Below are 21,099 nucleotides of genomic sequence, written 5' to 3'. Positions count from 1 at the left end.
TGACCTATTTAGGACTATAGTTATATTATTCTGAATATAAACCAAATTTGCTTTGAAATTTCACAAAACTCAATCTTAATCTGAAAAATAATGATATTCTATATTTTAATATCAGTAAATATAGGATTACTTTTAAGAAAAGTTGCAATATGCTTTGAATTTTATAAAACATGTATTAAAATTGTTGGTGAGGTATTGCCTTATTATTCTATTTACTGCCTCAGCAGAAGAGACTGTAACTAATTACACAGAAGGATAAATAGGCTTGAACAAGGAAGCATGATTTCATTATGATTTTAATGTTCAAGTCAACATAATACATCAGCACATACTAAAATGCCAAATGAAGTAACCTCATTATGATGGAACATAAAATGAATGATTACTTTCTTTCTTTCCTCAGAATGTCTTTTTAATTGTCCTTATTCCATAATTTTATTAGAACATGACCATGTTTTAGTATTTCAGTATTCAAGTACATGTAGGGTTATTTGCATCTATTCAGATTTAAAAGTCTAAGCCCAGTTTATTGAAGTGAATGAAACCTTTGCCATTGATTTATGCTTGGCATTAGATAGAGCATAGCTCATCATTCTGCACTTCTGTTTATGATGATTAACATTCATTTATTCCAAAGGGATACTTTGATTTAGCATTAAAATGTGAGAAATGCCTATAAGAGATTTAAAAAAAGCCAAGAATAATTTTCTTCAGTTATGAATACTTGTATTTGACAAAAATAAACTCAGACCTTAAAACTACCTTGATGATTTCACAGTTTAAGTACTGCAAGGTTGCAACTTCATGAGCACTAATAATTCAATCCTACTTGAGTCATCTTGGAAAACAGCCTGAGCTTACTAAAACTAAATCTCAGGTTAAGTAGCTACATAAATTTCATGAAAAATTTTCAGCATTACCTGAATATAAGTAAGGTTGCAAACTGATTTTACCATTGCCTGAAATTTCAAAATATAGACTCATAAATAACCAGGTGTGTTAGAGCAAACAAGAACACCCAAATGGGATGTAGAACTGGTAGATGGAACTTCAGGCAGAATACTGTACATGCCCTTAGAAATATTAATGGTCCACATGGACATATTTTAAGTCTACCATATAGCAATAACACTTAGATATATATACTGCTTCACAGGGCTTTACAGCCGTCTCTAAGAGGTTTACAGAGTCAGCAAATTGCCCCCAACAATCTGGGTCCTCATTTTACTGACCTTGGAAGGATGGAAGGTTGAGTCAACCTTGAGCCAGTGAGACTCGAACTGCAGTCAGCTGGCAGTAAGCAGAAGTAGCCTGCAGTACTGCATTCTAGCCACTGAACCACCAGGGCTCTCATATGAAATAATGTAAGAAAAGGAGGATAAGAAAGATGATTATAACATAATTAAGGAGTCAATCTGGTGTCATTTATCTTGAATCATTTTGTGGTGGTTGATTTTTTTTCCTTTGAAGTTTTCCCTTTCCTACAATTGGAAATATAAAATGGGAAAGCTTTATGCCTTCTCCACAGGACGGACCCTAGAAAGGCCCTTCTTTCATAGATAAGAATTTATAGAAAGGCTACATGCTGTCTATAATCATGGGAAGATTTTTTCTAATTTGAGTCATAGAATCGTTGGGTTGGAAGCCTTCTAATCCTATCAGAACTAACATTTGATTTGAATATGTTGGCAAACTTTTTATAGAAGATTGAATCCACTGCAATCTTAGCTGAATCACCTGTGGATAGGTCTCACTGAACTCATTGATTAGACAAGTAATGTATCAAACTGTCCAGGTTCATGCTTCTAATAATTCTTACAAAATGAAATGGCCCCGAACCCTTGCCACATTTAGAAATACTTAGTTTTTTCATGGCTTCTGTGATATGCTATATATAGGGTGTTTCTGTTTATAGAATATATTATTACTGTAGTGGCACAGTGGTTAGAATACAGTATCGCAGGCTAATTCTACTGAGTGCCAGCAGTTTAATTATCATTGGCTCATGGTTGACTCGGCCTTCCATCCTTCCAAGGTCAGTAAAATGAGGACCCAGATTGTTGGGGGCAATATGCAGACCCTGTAAACTGCTTAAAGAAGGCTGTAAAGCACTGTGAAGCAGTGTATATAAATCTAAGTGCTATTAACTCTGTTTATAAACTCAAGAATGTTTGTGGAAAAACAGAGTGTAATAATCTATTTCCAAAGAGAGAATGGAAACAACCATGGCAGAACAAGGAGCTGGTAAACAGATTGTAACCCCTGGAGCAAGGAGAGGACCAGAATTGGTCACAAACACTTCCTACGGTGATTTCCCACGAGAACACAATAAGACTTTATAAGTTTTTAAACACATTCTTATCCCTGTAATATACAAGCTCTTTTGCTACACATTATTGTAAGTTCTAATTTTGGTATGAAATCTTCTTATATATATTCTGTTTCTTCTGAAATTATAATTTTGTATGAACTTCTGAAAAGAAAGCATGTTTTTCCCCTATAATTGGTATTTGAGCCATTTTTGCTGAACCCATCTAATATATATACCAAGTAGATCCACTTAACATACAGCCACTAGACAGAATGTTTGCACCATGCAGCTATCAATTAAGTTTGTGATATTATTCTTAGTTCTTTTTATAGTAAAATTGTCTTACTTTCACTTTGATAACTGAAAAAGATGGAGAAATAGTTGATACGGAGATGTTAAAATTCTTGAAGATACTAAGCTGTAACATATAGCTGCATATCAGTTAGATGTAAAATTTCAGAAAACTAAGTAAAAAGAAAAAAGGATTTCCAGGATAGAGTTCTGTTGCTCAACATTTCTCAATTATTTTTTTTTAATGTTCTAATCTCATTTTAACTAGCATTATTGTAGCTCTAATGTTCTTATTGTTTAATGATCTTTAATGTTTGGACTTTATTTTTATTTTGCAGTTCCTGATGATGTGTTTGCTCAGAATTACATATGGAAAGGATCCTACAATTATAAAGGCAAAAAGCAGCCAATGACCTTGACAGTTACTCATTTCAATGCATCATCTGGAAGAGTGAATGCAACCCTTACTAATAGCAACATGGAGTTGTTGCTTTCAGGTAGGAACAACAATTATAAATTTCTCTATTTAATTCTCTTAACATGTCTACCAAAAGTCTGATACCCATTTCATGGAAGTGATGATCATTGTAAAGCCCTTCACATGTGTGGATATTTGGTGTTGGATATTTTCAAGACAGTCTTATTCAGGAAGAATCTCACTGCTCCATGTGATTTCGTATGGAATAATTGTGCTTGACATCCACACTGAAAGTGATCAGCACCCTAAACACTCAACACACTCAAATGTCTTTTCTAAAAGGGTTTCATAAAATGGTAAATACAGGCCTCTTCAGGAAAATGCTTAGATCTGTCTGATGGTAGTAGCAGTTTTAATTATAGTTTAATTAAGGGGATTTGTTGATATTGGTCCTACAAATATTTTGCAGTTGTTCCATTGAATTATTCTAAACAAGAATTGTGAAGTGGCATACACATATATTTAAGAATGCAGCATGGCTTAATCATTTTATTTCTTGTTCTCTCTTATGCATAGGAGCTGGCTGCATGGCATTAGACCTGCAGTTTTCTTTTAACCCTAAACGGAGAACTCAATAAAATATCTATTTAGATCTGCATTAGGTCCTCATGATAGATTATTGCACTTAACCTTCAAGAAAGAAGCCTTTTATGATTAGTGAATTGATTCAGGATAATAGTAAACACAACCTCCAATCAATGTCAACCACACTGACATTTCCTGTTTCACTGGAGCTATTATTATTTATGGAGTTTAGATTTGAGTTTTGCAGAAATTCTTATGTTGAAATGTTTTACTGAAGGGTGGTTATTTCTGAATTGACATGTTTAGAATTGCATTGTGAAATATGATAATCACAGGATTATATCTTCTATTCAAAACAGTGGTACCATTTAATGGCTATTGAGAAAACAGACATATGAACCCACACTTGACTACTTGAAGAAGATTGATTTGAACAATTATGTCAGATATTTGGTTGTTATATAAAAATGGAAAGCACAGTTTGGTATTTTTGAGTATTTAATTGTCTGTAATTCCCTGACTCTGTGGAAAGAATTAAACAAAGTAAAGCCAAAGGGTTTTCAAAGACTTGTCATGGTTGTTTGTAAATGGATGCTTGCATGTATGCATGAACCATCCATCCACCATAATAGCTGGACAAACAAGTATATAGGTAAATTCTAGGGATTTCAAAATAGAATATCGGTCCTTTGATAAGCTTTTGTGACCTCAGAGTATAGATACAGTTTGTATCATCATATAATTTTACAGGCCTATTAAATGAAGACCAAGCTCTTTGTCATTTCCTGCCTAAGCAGGGGATTGGACTAGAAGATAATGTCTCTGATTACTACATGGGTATCACCTCAGCAGAAAAATTGTCCTGAAATATCTTAGAATGAGTACTGGAAAATAAGTCCCCGTGTTTGATCTTGTATAGTTCTCAAACTTTTTCCTTCATTACTCCAAAGTGTTTAATAGAAAGTCTTATTAAACTTCAAGGACTGGTCGTGAGTTTTTTTCCTTAAGCACAGTTGTAACTTTGAATTGTCACTAAATGAATGATCATACTCAGAGACTGCCTATATTAGAAAAACAACATCATTGAATGATAGTTCTATCATTTCAATAAATTTTGGTCTTAACTGGAATACTTTGGAAGAGTTTCAAATATATTTTGGTACATGTGGCAATCCTTAAGTCACCTTAAATGTCCCTGTTATACTGGGTAAAAATCACTTTTACCCTATTCTGGATAATTTACCCAAAGTTGGGAACTACTGAAGAAAGTGTTTCTTACAATTTTGCATATATAAGTTGACCATGTTCAAGACAATAGATATAAAGGATATATCTGAAATAATACTTTGGCAAAGAAAAAGAAGAATACAATCCTACGTTTTGCTTCTGGATAGCAACAGAAACTCCAAAAAAAATCTTGATCTCATCTTTTACATTGTAAAACCATGTGATGGCATTAAACTGAAATTTGATTAAAATAAGAAGTTTTCTTTAATGTTCAAATTGTTTCCATTCGGAGCAGGTATCTACTGTAGATTCATGTAATGCATTGCAGATGCATTTTTTAAATCAAGCATGGTGCAGTAGGTTTTTTGAGTGCAGCTATATCTTGATTAAGAAAAATCACAAATACAAGTAAATCATGCCTTACACTTAGAGTTACACACAGTTAAATATAGTCCTGTTTCAGGAAGGATGATTAATCATAGGAGATCTATTTACAGAAAGAGAGGTATATATTTTTGGAGGAAAACGTATGAATGTTTTAGAGAAAACCATCAGATGTGACTGGAGTTTCTGATTGCAGATCAGGTATATGCAGCAATTTTTCTTTAAAAAAAATCTTTTAAAAAAATCATATATTTAGTAAATTTACATGCTGCCCACCTCACTATCAGGTGATGAGCAGCAAGACAGGGCTATTCTAATATATATTTCATGTTTGGTTGGTTTTGTTTGGGTTTTGTTTTGTTTTTTTTTTTTCTGGTGCTAATTTGTATGCTATCCTTTAACTATGACAGCTATACTTGACAGCTAACATTTGAATATTCCCACGCACAGACATCTGGATTCTTGGAAACTGCTACTTTCCAAATGGAAACTTTCCAGAACTGTAATTTCTGAATGAGAAGAATGTCTCAGAGCAGCATTGGATGGCTCCTTGTGCAAGTCTATTTGCTGTTGATCCTTGCAGTGTCTGCAGGAGTGCTCAATCATAATTTGCCAGAAAGAATAATCCAAAGAATGCTTCAAGGAAGATGATTCATTTATTCTGTTAAAACCTGTCAGTTTAACTTCACCTTCTAATCATTTCCTGAATTGAGTAATTCATTGGCAAAGAAAGGAGACATCTGATAGTAGCTGAATATCTGCTTTCTTTTGGCCAGTTAAACATAGACATGAACAATATTGAGAAATACATTAAAATACAATGTAGCTGTAAGGTCTGATACTAAATACCTTTACAAAGCAAGTGGCTGATCTACTATCCACTGATAGTTGCCCCAACAATACAGAATTTATTTCTTAAACTTTAAACTTGAAGATATTTTGTTAAGATAGCTAAGGACAGGGGTTTTGTTGGTATGAATCCACTCAAATTTACTAGATAAATAAGTATCCTACCCATTTATAAAGAACACATTGATACACACTCCTAGGATGTCATGTTGAAATATAAATCATATATTTTAAGTGAATTATTATTGAAAGTTGTACTATGTTTTTCTCAACATATCTTTGTGAAAATGCATTTTGAGCACAACTAACAGCAAAATAAAAAGATTAAATATTATGAAGATTCAAAGACATTCTTAAATAAACCTTAGACACACCATCATATGCAAACAATTTAATTGATTAAGTGCCATCAAGTTAGTGTTGACTCTTAGCACACATATATAAATATATAATATATATATTTATTATATAGATATATAAATTTTCTCTAGGAGCATCTGTTCCCAATTTAGTCATTCAGATTTTCTAGTGTTACATCTATTACTGAAATTAAGTCCATCCATCTTGCTCTCTTATCAACCCACAGATTTCATAGTCCTGGCTTTTTCCCAAATTGAAAGCATCAGGAATTCACCTAATCCTTTTTTCAAATAAAGCATGTCCCTGATTTATGGCTATCTCCTAAATACACAGTAGCCATCCTTTAGAGCAGGGGTGTCAAACTGCCGGCCCGTGGGCCGGACATGTCACACGGAAGCCATGTCTACCCCATTGCCGGCAATGGCACGATACGTTGCACGATGTCACGTGACATTGCAGGTTTGACATGTTGAAGCATACTAGTCAAGGTTTCCTCTCTGCAAAGCTAAGAAATTATGATCTAAATAACATCTTAACATGGAGGCTGAGAATGTTTGGTCTTCAACTACTATAGTAGGTTTAGCAAACTATCTTAGTGTTTTGCAGAAGATCAATGAACATTGAACAAGGGTGCTTTTCCATGAATTTTTGCTAATGGCTCCAAATTCTTTCTCTATTGAAACTCTTGTGGGTTTCAATTTGTCCCTTACAGTATTCCTGAAGCAAGTTAAAATTACTCTTTGTAAATGAATAAACCAATGCATACCTATCTTTAGCTCAAGACTACCTGTTATTTTACTATCTTATTTTATTATTTCCTTTATATCCTGGATTTTTTCCTGGATTATAAGATGAGAGAGAGAGAGAATGAAAGGGAAAGAGAAAATGAATGAATGAAATTGGGTTGTAAACTTCTGGTGATAAGTGGGAACCTGTACCTGAGATTTTCAGATTCTAGTATAACCCTGGTTTAAGAAAGCACTATAATACCTTAAATCTTTTTTCACCATTATTATTACAGTGTACACAAACAAAACTCTGTTTTTGTTTCCATAAACCCTTTACCTACTTTCCTTCCCTTGAATAAAATAAAATATAATCTAAACTACAGATAATTAACAACAACTGGCTAGAAAAAAAATTATGGGAAAGATTTTTGACATTGATTTCAGTAAACCTGAATTTGTAGCAAACTTAGGTTGGGTGTGCACAGTGTTTGTGTGTGTGTGTATGTGTGTGCAGGCATATAGATATATATTTCTGTTCGATCATGTCCAATTCTCAGAGACTGCTTGGGCAAATCCCTGCTGTTTTCTTAGCAATGTTTTTCAGAAGTGGTTTGCCAATGCCTCTTTTCTAGAGAAAGTGATAGATCAGGATCACTAAGCTGGCTTTGTGCCCAAGGTATTAGGCCTCCTGGGTTTTGCCTGATGCCTTAATCACTATCTTAAGTTGGCTCTTGTGGATGTTATGCTTACTGAAATAACTTTGGAACTGATCATCTTCACAACATGCAATTAAATACATAGGTATGTGTTTTTTTAGTTACTTAAAAAGATGAATCAGATATAAATCTTTGAGCCTTGTGCTTCCCCTTTGCAAAGATGGTCTTAAGAGGATGATTTTGGTTTGGCTTTACTGGCTCAGATCAACTATGTTTATGTTTTACAGGGGTGTATAAAAGTCAAGAAGCCCGTTTAATGCTCCATATATATCTCATTAAAGCACCATACCATACTTCTGTGAACAAACTGAAAGAAGACAAATGGGCAATGGATGGCTTTGTGAGTACTGTATATTTCTAGCAAAATCCAATGTCTTAATAGAAAATGATGACTTGTGCATGAGACCGGAAAGAAGTCATTTTTTAAAAAATGAAAATTTAATTAGGAATGTTGAAAAATAGGCTTGCGCCGGCACTTGTAGACAAGACAAGAACAAATGTTGGCATTATAGGGTAGTGGCATTCTTAAAGGTCATGGAAAATGTCATTGGTTGGATTCAAAGGTAGACCAGCATGCAGGTGAAAAAAATTAGCACACATTATGGATGACTACTTTCTTTCTTGCCAATATATTTGCATTATAAAATCGTGTTCTTATATATTCATAGAATAGATACACATAGAAAGGGTATACTAAGTTGCATTTCTGAGTCATGGTATATCTGTTTTATACTTATCAAGGCTATCTTACAGTATGCAGTGCCAAGATTGATTAATAAGGAAAGATGCAACACAAGGTAATCAAAGGCTTGGAGATTAAAACATACGAAGAACGGCTGCAGGACTTGGGTTTGGCTGGTCTAAAAAAAAAAAGAAATAGGAGTGACATGATAGCAGTATTCCAATATTTGAGGGGCTGCCACAAAGAGGAAGGTATCAAATTAGACTCCAAAGCACCAGACGGCAGGACAAGAAACAATGGTTGGAAACTGACCAAAGAGAGAAGCAACCTGGAATTAAGGAGAAACTTACTAACAGTGAGGACAATTAATCAGTGAAACAGTTTGCCTTCAGAAATTGTGGGCGCTCTATCACTGGAGATTTTTAAGAAGAGACTAGACAGTCACTTGTCTGAAATGGTATAGGTTCTCCTGCTTGACCAGGGAGCTGGACTAGAAGACCTCCAAGGTTCCTTTCAGCTTCTATTCTGTTCTGTTCTATTTTAAACATTACAATTAGAAAATGTGAATACCGTAAATTTTCTTTCAAGTAACTATGTCTACATCAGCCAATGCAGTACTTTATCAGTGATTAGTACTTTGCAAAATAGAAACCCAGATAAGTGTGCTTTGTTTCTCTAGAAAAAATACTATTACTTTCCAGATTGATTATAATGCTAACTTTGTAGTAGTTAGTAGTGCAACTAGATTACATTTTATGTGATCATGTAGAAATTTTACATTTCTTTAAGCTTTGTAGTTGACAAAACATCAACATGCAGTGTTATTTATAACTATGTAATAGTACAATACATATTAATAGATTAGAGCAGCAATATTGCAAAGATAAACTAAAGTGTGATGTGATAAATTTTCTATTGGTAACCTAATACAAAATATATTGGTATGATTTCAGCTAGTGTTAAAACTGTTATACTTTTAAAACTTTTAAAAGTTTTCAAAACAAGAAAGAATTTAATATATATATTTTAAAAAGATTAAAAAATAGGCTAAACTAAGCACTGAATTTCAATGACAAATGCCCAGGGACACAGATTCTCACTTTGCAGATTTTCTAAACACTGCAAGAATTGACACCATAAGGCCTTCCTAAAGAGGGAAGCAATACAGAAGAACAATGCTAGAACAATATATTTCTGACTGGAAGGATATCTTAAATAAATTCAAAGCTAGATTTTATTTATGGCCAGACCAAACAGGAATCTTAAAACATTGTTAACAATCTAGGTGGCAATAGCTATCTGAACTGACTGTTCCAGATAAAAATTGGCTAGTACTTAGAAAAGAAAGTAAATACTAATGAAATCACATCCATATTGCCTTTAAAGTTGTCATGAATCAAACTCAACTAAAAATAGTCTTTTTACTACAGAAATGTAAGATTATTTATTAAATGTTGAAGTTAGCTATTTTGTAAGCATAAAAACAGACAGATGAAAATCTTTTCTCTAATTACTGTATACATGATTTGAAATACTAATACAATTATATGACATTTAAGGCCAAATAAGAGAAGATAACAAGCAAAGATTTTAAAAATTCCCTGGCTCAATTACCAATAAGACTAGTAGATTTTTCCTCCCCCCCCCCATATTCTTCATATGTATATTCTAGATCTTTATGTACTGTTTCCCAATTTTTCTCTTTCCTTTTTTTATTCTGTTTTTAATTTTTGAGTATTTTTTAAAATAAATAAATACTTCCAGATCATCAGGGAGAAAATTTATCAATGTGATTGCTAAGTGCTGACAATGACTTGATGACACATAATCAACTGATCACTTCCAGATCAAAGAATCTAATATTAACAATAACAAAATGTATAAGTAGCTGAATGAATTAAGTGATTTTTTTCCCAGATTGAATCTAATAAGCTTCTCAAGTTGTTACTGTGAATATGCACATGCATATTTATTTTACATATCCTTCTTTTTATTATTCTACATAGGTTTCTGCAGAACCTGATGGTGCAACTTATGTTTTTCAAGGATTTATTCAGGGTAAAGATTATGGTCAGTTTGGACTTCAGAGATTAGGTAAACTGATGCTTTTAATTTAGACATAGTTAGTCATTTGAAATCAACAAAGATGGGCCAATCGAGTCTTCCTACAATTACTGCTTCTGATAGAAACTTGTTCCAATTCTGGAAGGCAATCTACATGTATATTTTTTACTTAATGTGGAGATGTTTAGAGATTGGGAAGAGTGATAGTACATCTCTTGCTTCAATAATTGACTCCATTTGAATTACAAATGACTTTTTTTTATAGACTCACTGATACTATTTCAAGAAAAGCTAATTCCAGTCATACACTGGAAACTGAAAGTATCTACCTATGACACTTTTTCCCATAGCCAAACTGCACTAAATTAATTTTAAGTGTAGACTCCAAAATATTTTGAAAGAGGAATGGTGTTGTCATCAAAAGTAAATTAGAAAATACATGATCTGAGTTAATTCAGTATGTGCCTAAAGCTGTTGAGTTTATATAGTGATGTTAAATGCACATTTGTTACTTGCCCCATTGCCAATCCTACATACTCCCTTGATGGGCAACCTAGTTAGATTAGATAATGGTCAGTTATCTGTATTTAACCAAACTTCTGCTGATGAGAATGTATTTCCGGCATTCTCATCATCAGATACACTGAAACTATAAACTATGAAAAGTCTCAAATATTAGTTGAATGTATAATTCAGTAAGGTATTTTATTTCATCACAGTTATGTACAATGGAAATTTTTCATTATTCATTTTGCAAGCTTGTTGAAATTCTATGCTTATTTCTGTATTTAAGTGGCTTAATTATAACTTTGTTGTTCAAAATTACGGTAGACATCTCCTCCCTTCCAAATTCTTATAGAAAGTTTGTGCTCAAGGAAAGGACCATTTGTGTGTGTGTGTGTGTGTGTGTGTGTGTGTGTGTGTGTTTAAGAGAGAGGGGGACGGTAAATGGATATAAACAGGTGAAATTGTTTGCCCTTTCTCTCCAAAGAGGAAAAAAGAAAACTATTTTAGTACGATATAGTGTATCTGTATCGGATTCAGCACCTACAAAAATAAATGGTAAAGTCTAGGTGTATACATTTGCTTATCCAAACATAATGCTTTTATTAGCCTTTTTAAGGGGAACTCTGGGAGCAATTTTGAAATTTATGTGAAGCATTTTGCTCTACGTGCCTGTCTGCTTACCTTTTATTCCAAATTCCTAAGTATTAATAAAATATAATTACCTGCATCCATAAGATATAAAAAACAGGAGAAATTGGGTAAAAGAAAATATTAAGCTGTAATTATTAGAATCACTTTCTGTATAGTGACACTTTTTTTCCTTCTTAAACGAACACTTGTATTGCTAAGTGTACTTATTCCTCAGGCACTAGAATCCCATTTAGCACAAACTGCATGGTCTTCTAAGAAGAATTTGTTATCTTGGCAGTAATCTTCCCTGCCGTTCTGCGTGAGCATTTTTAAGTGTTACCCAGCCCACTTTATAACAGATTTAAAAAGCAAACAGGATCTGCATCAATATTGTTTATTTTTGCCTAGGTTTTTGCCTGTGTTTGCCTTAACTGGTCCATAACTGACTTCACCATGGAATTCTCCTGCTCAGAGGAGACCTGCACCTTAGGAGTCTTCCTAAATTCACAGTTCCCGCTCTAGGAGCACATATCTGTGGTCAGGAAGCCTTTGTATAATTACAACTTGTCTGCTAGTTGCAATGATTGCGGGATTGGACAGTTCTTCTTATACTTGTCTGTCAACTGTAGTGATTTGGATTGGAAAGTCCTCCTCACAGTTACCTCAGCTTTCTTCACCTTCCATTTGGATTACTGTAACATGTGGGGACAGTCCTAACAAGCATTTGGCAGTATAACTGATACAAAATGCAGCAGACTGGGCAGTGATGGATGCAAATATTTTGGTTCATTTTAACCAGGACAATTTTTATATGAAGCCAGAAATAAAATTGTTTTTGTTTCTGAAAGTACTTAACTTCACATTTTGATTATGAGCTAGAAAGAGCAGGAACTCACATCTCAAATATATGGGTGATTCAATTTGTTTAGTCTGCAAAATAATTGGAAATAGTGGTGCATTATATATATATTTTCCATGACAGTAGTAACAGAAATAATGTTTCTGTTTTGTTTTGTTTTGTTTCACCAGGACTTAATATGTCTAAAGGATCAAATTCATTAAATCAATCACATGGTACAAACAGCAGTTCTGTGGCCATTGCTATTCTCGTGCCTTTTTTTGCCCTTATTTTAGCAGGCTTTGGATTTTACCTTTATAAACAAAGGTAGGTGGAATATACATATATTTTTATGCATAATTGTGTGTGTGTGTGTGTGTGGGAAAGAGAGAGAGAGAGGGAATGATTTTGATGTGGAAAATATTACTGCATGTAGGTCTTCTTTAAATCCCATGAAGTTATTAGGAAATCCCCAAATTTCTACAAATTAAACTGCCTTGGATAAATAGTAGTTATAAAAATTATGATGTTTATTTGTAACCATCATTGTTTGCTGTCTCAGCTATTTAATCTTTTTTTTTTTTAAAAAAAGAAAAAAAGTATCATTAGAACAAATCAGAGATTAATATTCAGCTTCTAAATTTCTCCCATTGCACCTCATGCCTATGGTTACGTACTTTGGTAATCATGTTCTCCACCAACTCAAAAAGGCCATCATTATTTGCATTATTTATCTTCAGAATTGTTCATGAGTTTTTTGATGGTCACTGATAGAAGAAAATCTAGGCTGTCTGAAGAATGTAGGAGTTTTTTTTTTTTTGACCTAATTATGGAATCTGTTAGGTTCAACCTGCCTTCTATATCATTCTATCTATATTTCTAAATAACAATTCAGGAAAACTACCAAAAATAATATATAATTAAATCAAAATTTACATTGCATATAAGAAACACAGAAGAATACAGAAACTTCATACATCCTGAAAGGTATTTATGATGTACCTCTCCCTTTTCAGGTAGTGATTAAAAAGATATATAAAAATAAAGGAAAAAACTCTTATATTTCAAATTATTCTGACTGAAAAGCAAATTGTCATTAGCACAGCAATCATGAAATAGTAATGCTTATCCTAGATTCCAATAACCTACATCAATAGGATGATGAGACACAACCCTAGTTATGTGTCCATAGCAATCTCATCTTGTTCAGGTCATACTGTCAGAGGAATTTCTTTAGGGCATGAGTACTATCTAAATTGTATCACAACATTCCCAGGAAGCATAGAATAGAATTTCAGGTCAAAGTTGGTTCTTTCTCTTTCTGAACAATGAAAGTGCCTAGTTTTTCCATCTTAGCTCTAGACATTACTACCACCACTTCTTTCTTCAGCATGACCCTTGAACTGCCATTGCTCTTTCCCATAGTTATGCCTTCAGTTCTGATTGCTTCTTTTCCCAAAAGATCTCAATATAAAATTGTTCTGAAATAAATCTGTTTTACACAGAAGTATAACAAGGAACATTGGGCACCTTTCCAATGCCAACTGAAGTGGCAATGGAAGCCAATCTCTTCTCAGATCTCTACAATGCTTTAGCACTGGTATTTGTCATGATATCGTAATTGGCTGGGAATTAGAAATATTGTTTTCCCTTTCTAGAATTAGAATGTCTTCTAGTGTGACCTGTCTTTCCCAGTACACTTACTCTGCTTTGACTGTTAAGTTTTAAGTTTTATTTAATTGTTTAAACATGTGGTTTGCAAGAACCAGCTAGAAAGCACTCTGCTTGATGACAAAAGTCCACTCTAAAGGTTTATTGTCTCTGTTCCTATTAATGGGAACATATTTGGAAAATAAAAAGAACATCTAAATGGTATTGACTAGTCTGTACTATGTTGCACTGAACTATTTATCTTTTGTGCATCTTATTACTTTCTTCATAATAAATTAAAATCACTTATGAAAAGTATCCCATCTATATTAACTTCATTTTACAACTATCAGAGATGGTTCATAGATAAGGCCATTGTTTTACATTATACTGTTACTTTCAGTTTTTGTAACTGCTGTAAATTACTGCCCTTTAGAGAGAAGCAACATATTGAAATGTCTTGATGCCTTGGAACCGTGCAATAATAATGGCTTTGCTGTGTACTTCACATATTGCCTATATTTTGTTTTTGACATGTACAGTATTGTGAATTGTATTCCTGTATAATTTATCTTACATCAGCCATAAGTGCCATGAACAGTTTTATTACAGACAGCTGTTGCATAACCATCATTGGCAATTCAGCTCTAGGTTTATGCTGTCATTACAAACTTTTGTCCACCTGTTCTTACCTAGGAGATAGTTGTGCATAATCTTCTTCCAGTTCATTTAAAGTCTTGAGTTTTTTGTGAACATTTTATTCCTATCAGATATGAGGCTAATGTTTATAAATGTAAGCTTCCACATGGAAATGTGCACATCTAGAACATAAAATAATGAAGCCATAGTGGCTCAGTAATTAGAATGCAGTATTGCAGGCTAACTTTGCCCACTGCCAGGAGTTCGATCCCAACCAGCTCAAGCTTGACTCTCTCCATTCTTCCATGGTCAGTAAAAGAGGACCCAGATTATTGTAAACCACTCAGGGAGTGCTGTAAAATACTGTGGAGCTGTATAGAAGTCTAAGTGCTATTGCTATAATGTTATTTTCACACTGCAGCAAAATGAATAAAATCCGAAGTTATTCTGTGCTTTTCAACTGACACCCCAGAATTATCTAACAAGCTTTCTCCACCATCACCAAATACAATAATGTAAGGCTTTAGATAACTGGGACAATCTTTATTGTATTGTTGTATGTTGCCCAGAGTCATTTTCCATGAGAAATTTGATTAATAAATTAATTAATAAATTTTAAAAAAATCCTGAAGTCCAGCATGTCCGGTACAGCTTTGACCAATACATTTGCTTAAGAACCCTTCCTCTAAGCTGTATGACTGTGCTAGGCAATAGCAGGATTGTTACTAGACATTCGGTATAGTCATCCAGTCTGCATGTCATAGCTTATAGATAATATAAAAGAGAATCTCCTGAAGCTTTAGTTTAACTATGTCTGACTTTCCTTCAGCTTAGTCATATCAGATAAGGGATCAAGTAGAAACTTTGCTTTAAGCCTTGGAAGCTTTGCAGAGATGTACCATATGGGCAAGTGCAGAGAAGTACTTTGCTACTGGCGATGCCTGCCCATAACTATGACATCTTTCTAGACTTGGGCAAAAAGTAAGCAAAATTTTCAGCAAACACTGCTATATTAATTGGTTTCTGATATATCAGAATTGGACTGCTCATGTTGATTCTTATCCGTAAAAACATTTATAATCTGGATGCAGGATTTTTGAGAGAGACATTTTTTTAATCCAAAAATAAAAATTCATTATTTATATACATCTTTATTATTCTGTGTAATGTTAAATTTATTTAATTTATATTTTCACTGAGTACGTTGGGTCTTTTCTGCACAATGTTCTCTAGTGTTATTCTCCTCTGTGAGAGCTATCAAGATAGTACGCTAGCATAAAAATTTGCTGCCTGCATTTTCATCTCCATTCTGCTATGTGGCAGATGAGAGATTCTGTCTGCAAAAGGAGTGGGGTGAGGATGGAGGCAGGCTAGAAAATATCTTTTTAGGTACCAGATCATCTGCAATCAATTCTCCAAGGAATACAGAATTAGCACTAATAATTAGCCATTATCCCTTACTTCTCTTTTCCCATTTTCTTGCCAGCCATGGTAAGAGATACAGAAGATAGCAAAACACTCTCTTCAACACTTCTCTTGGTAGGTTAAGTGGAGGGAAGCAGGACAATGATCTATGGTGGGCAGAAGATGTGCTCCCTCCTTGACATATATAGGGGTGTACTTTTGACACATGTCCACCTGTCTTCCAGAACGCTGATGGACACATATCAAAAAGTACATCTTTCCAACCCTCTGAATCAGACTCTCCTATGTATTCTCTGCTAGGGCTGGGTGGATAGGCTTACCCATATCTGTAATTGATAAGTAAGTGGTGTCTTCTCTATATATGCATGAACAAACACATGACTTTGATCATTTCCTCAAATCCTGTAGTTTGGGGATCTGCTGCTAGGATCTGCCAGTTGTCAGGAAAACTGGGAGGGTTGATTGTCTGGCATGACAACAAACCCCCATTCTGCTGTCAAAAATGGTTGGCTGTAAACACTATTAATCACAGAAGCTATGCTTGCCACAGTCTCAGGTGCTGAAAAAGGAGAAAGGCACATATTTAAATATATCTCTGATGGCAAGGATTGTGTTAGCTGAAACGGAAAGCAACACATTGATACTAGAAAAGGGAAAAAAGAAAAAAGAAAGAGCATTGTAGGTTGATTTCACAATTGGCCAGGGGTGATTGAAAGATTAACTAGTCCAGGGGCCTTCAAACTTGGCCCTTTTATGACTTGCAGACTTCAACTCCCAGAATTCCTCAGCCAGCATGCCTGGCTGAAGAATTCTGGGAGTTGAAGTCCGCAAGTCATAAAAGGGCCAAGTTTGAAGACCCCTGACCTAACCTTCTTTCTGTTCCTGAAATGTATCTTCCAATCTTGGTTAGAAGCTCCTAAAAAGCATCATTTCTTGAAGCACATTTCCTTGGAAGCAAAATTATAAAGATTTTTTACCACGGAAGTCCCAAAGGTGCTTTATCAAAAGATGCAACTGGGCTTTCTTGTTTTTGTTTTGTTTCATTTCTCATCCAAGTTCTAAAGAGAGTTCTTGCATGAGAAGACAAACATTTTCAAAGGGGAAAAAAAGCCAAGAAAGTCCAATTGCCTTTCAGAAAAGCACCTTTGTGACTCCATGACCCCGGAAGATTGAGAATCTTCACAGACATTTTACTACAGTAATTTTCTGATTTGTGACTGTAATAATCATTTGATTTGATCTTCTGTTCTTCTGCATTTCGCCACAGAACTGCACCGAAAACACAGTACACTGGTTGCTCTGTACATGAAAATAACAATGGACAAGCTGCTTTTGAAAACCCCATGTATGACACCAATGCAAAGTCTGTCGAAGGGAAGGCTGTGCGATTTGATCCCAACCTGAACACAGTTTGCACAATGGTATAACATTGCGACGTCCTGACTGCAGTGGTTTGAAGATTGAAATGTGACATAGTGGACCTCTAGTTCACTGGTTTTTAAAAGAAAAAAGAAAAGCACATTTTTCAGGATTTCCTGGATCACCTTCTCCTGAGGATGAGACAGAGACTAGAGTGGGTTTCTTTTTTTCATAAATATATATTGACTTCATGGTTACTGTGGAGTATTTTACAGAACGTCTGCTGCACTCCATGAGTGCTTATTCACAGTTTATTTGCTTTTTTAAAAAAGAAGATTATTCTAAAAAAATAATAAAATAATAACATATTTGCATATATTGGAGGAGCATCCACTCTCAGTACATCTGTGCTTTATAAACTGCTAGAGGGACTGGATTTCAAAGAACAAATTATATGTGATAGGAATTAAGAGTTATATTTACAGGAGACAGCAAGAGCCTATGGCTTCTCTTTAATAGTTACAGGCAAAATCATTCCATCACATCGGGTCTTTAATAACATTTTCCTCTCCTATCTCCCTCTTCACTAACTATGAATTCCTAAGATTATGCCATGATCATCAATATGCTTATGCTTGCAAACATGACCCATTATTTCTGAGCCACAATGGGAAAATTAAGTGTCTGGTCTCAGGTTCTTTTAATTCATGAGTTCCATTCCCTGCTCTGTTCTTTTCATGCAAGCATCTTTTCTTTTTCTTAATGTTACTTGTCCTAATAGTGATCAATTTGTCAGCGATAGAATAAGATTTGAGAAATGCCACAACTGCAATTATCTTGATTGCTGAGATCTATTGCAAAACTATATATTTCACACTGCCCCTCCTTTTCCCAGTAGTTCAATTTTCTCCAAGTGAATAAATGGCAGATTAGAAGAGTAACATCCCACATCTGGACAATGAAGGTGACTAAGTGGTACGTTTCCCATCTCACTTTATCATCCATTTCATCAATTTTATTTCTATACTGTATTAAATGCTGGAGACAGACGTGGTCATCATGATACCATCAATTTGCAGCTGCAAAAATGTAAGTTTCAGCCCACTGATGTCTTTGATGCATTTCTCAAAATTTCCAGAGCTTCCCAGTTCTATGGCAGGGAACAGCATGATATCCACTATGGAATATGCCTGTAATTTTTTTTTCTCCCACAAAAGTTAGTGTGAAGACCTACAGGTCTCCACCCATCAGATTGTACACAGATTCCTGGATTAGGGGTTAATCTCTTACCATTGCACTCTCTTCCTTTATTGGGAAGTACATAACTTCAGGAGTGCATTTACCCTAATTAAAAGAAATTAATTTCCTCTTTAATTTCCTCACATCTACAATTCAGTTTTTGATCAAAAATCATCACCAACTTCTATCATTTTGTATGATAAAGAATCTGTTCTGAGTTTGCCTGATTTTTGAATGTAGTGTATGATTTACACACAAACGTGTACTTTTTTGTCAATTTTAAAATATACATTCTGTGTGAAAGAAGGTAATTTTGGCATTACAATATTAGTCTCATTATTATATTCTTTGCCAAGAAATAATGGGTTTCCGTAAGTGCACTGAATGTTGGGTCAAAGCAATGCCACATATTTCTATAGGTACAAAGGGTGCTGCCAGCACAAATATTTTAAATAAGGCCTGTATAATCTAGTTCACAACCCCATTAAGCTAAAGTACAATCAATTACAATTGAATGGGTCTGTTTAATTCCAATCAGGAGGTTATTTTCCTATTGTTTTAAGGTTCAACAAATCTTGCTTCATAGTAAGTTTGTTTTCAAATGTACTTTAGAATTTTTGTTGTGGAGTTAAACCTTAAATGACACTTGTTGTATGGCAGTATACAGTATAAATTACGGTACAGAAATGAAAATGCTCATTTCTCCAAATCATACTTTCTTTTGTCACCTTTGAGATTCTATTGATCTGTTTCACTCTCATATAAAATAATATAATTTTAGTTTAGATTGGAGTTTTATAATTGAATTATCAAAATACAGTTTGAGTAATGTCCATATCATTGTTCATTGTCTTCCTTTGATAGTATGAAATGATTTTGAGTTCATCAATGCTGTCCATTAGCTGGTGTGAATTATCTGGAAATATTCTTTTCTCAGATACAAACATCTCTATGGGAATATTTTTTTTTATTAATGTAATAAGAGAGTGCCTATTGCCCCAAAGGATCACAAGTTTCCCATTTCCATCCTCCAATCTGTATTAAACTGAGAACTGCTGCTTGGATTTCTATTGTGTTTGATGAATTTCTTAAAAACCAATTTACAATGTGTTTTGGGTTTTTTTTTTTTTTTTTTTGAAAATTACATCCATCTTTCCAGAAACTGTCTTCTACTAAAAGAATGCCATTTTTATGTTTTATACCATCAATTTGTTATTTATTCTGGTTTATTCAAATGATTGCAATAATGATGATTCATTCATTACTGTTAAGGTTAATATTTGAGATTTTGTTTAAAATCTTGTTTCTTCTGCAACTGGCTACTCCTCTTATATTAATGCATACACTTTTGTAAAGAAGTCTATTTTTATGAAAAAAAGGGAATTTGTAAAAGTATGATGTAAATTTTCAGTGCAATGTAAACAAATAAAAATGGATAATTGCTTTTGTAATATGGAGTGTGTTTTATAAAAGATTTAGAACTATAACAGCTGTGGAACTTGGAGTGAAGTCAAATTTGTCAGCCAAGCACTACAACTTTGTGGGAGATATGGCATTTCCTTGCTATTGTGTGTTTGTGTATTTTGTGTATGTGTGTTTGGGTTGCTTGCTAAATGTAAAAATGCTGTAAAGATTTTAAATTACTTCTGAAAATATTCCAGTTAGTAAACATTGGTTATAGATTATACCATTAAATACAAAGAAGCAATTTAATAGAATGAGAATAAATTTTCAGCCAGTATAAATTACAGTATGTTCATCCCTTAGCTCTAAGTAAAGATCCATTATTGAATTGATTGAGATCAATAAGCTGTTCTTCAAGCTTAGCAAAATGCATGTAGTAGAATAAAGCTGTATTCAGGAATTGTAAAATTAGATCTATACTTCATACAATAACACCCTTTCATGATTTCATTCAAATGAAGTCTAACATTTCAGGTTTTATGCTATGGAAGATAATAAGAATTTCATGTTCTTTTAATGCTATGGAAGATAGTAGAGCGACATGGTGTCCCAGTGATGAAGTTGCTTGCCTGCCATTCAGTAGGTTGAGAGTTCAATCTTAGGCAGCAGCAGATGTTTCTCTAACAGGAAGCAAAGAGAAAATATCTGCTGTGAACTCTCATAGGCATCAGAAAGGGCATCCAGCCAGTAAATGCTCAGTTCCATTCTACCCCAAATTAAAGGATTACAGAAT

The 21,099-nt window shown here is 34.0% G+C and overlaps 1 protein-coding gene across 1 annotated transcript in view; it reads left to right on the top strand.

The window, feature by feature from the left end:
- CSMD3 (CUB and Sushi multiple domains 3) overlaps nucleotides 1-20,353 on the top strand; it is a 131,040-nt gene extending 110,687 nt beyond the window's left edge. The window contains exons 33-37 of the mRNA XM_039354551.1: nucleotides 2,941-3,099; nucleotides 8,097-8,209; nucleotides 10,558-10,645; nucleotides 12,782-12,917; nucleotides 17,572-20,353. Of these exons, the coding sequence (XP_039210485.1) occupies nucleotides 2,941-3,099; nucleotides 8,097-8,209; nucleotides 10,558-10,645; nucleotides 12,782-12,917; nucleotides 17,572-17,731 (656 nt within the window). The 3' untranslated portion in view covers nucleotides 17,732-20,353. The remainder of the gene's footprint in view (nucleotides 1-2,940; nucleotides 3,100-8,096; nucleotides 8,210-10,557; nucleotides 10,646-12,781; nucleotides 12,918-17,571) is intronic.
- The last annotated feature ends 746 nt before the right edge of the window (nucleotides 20,354-21,099 follow it).

The sequence above is a fragment of the Crotalus tigris genome, unplaced genomic scaffold (genome assembly GCF_016545835.1).
Source record: "Crotalus tigris isolate CLP2741 ecotype Arizona unplaced genomic scaffold, ASM1654583v1 scf7180000018559.1332295, whole genome shotgun sequence".
NCBI classification, from domain to species: Eukaryota; Metazoa; Chordata; class Lepidosauria; order Squamata; family Viperidae; genus Crotalus; species Crotalus tigris.
This window is presented reverse-complemented; position numbering and strand designations above follow the sequence as displayed.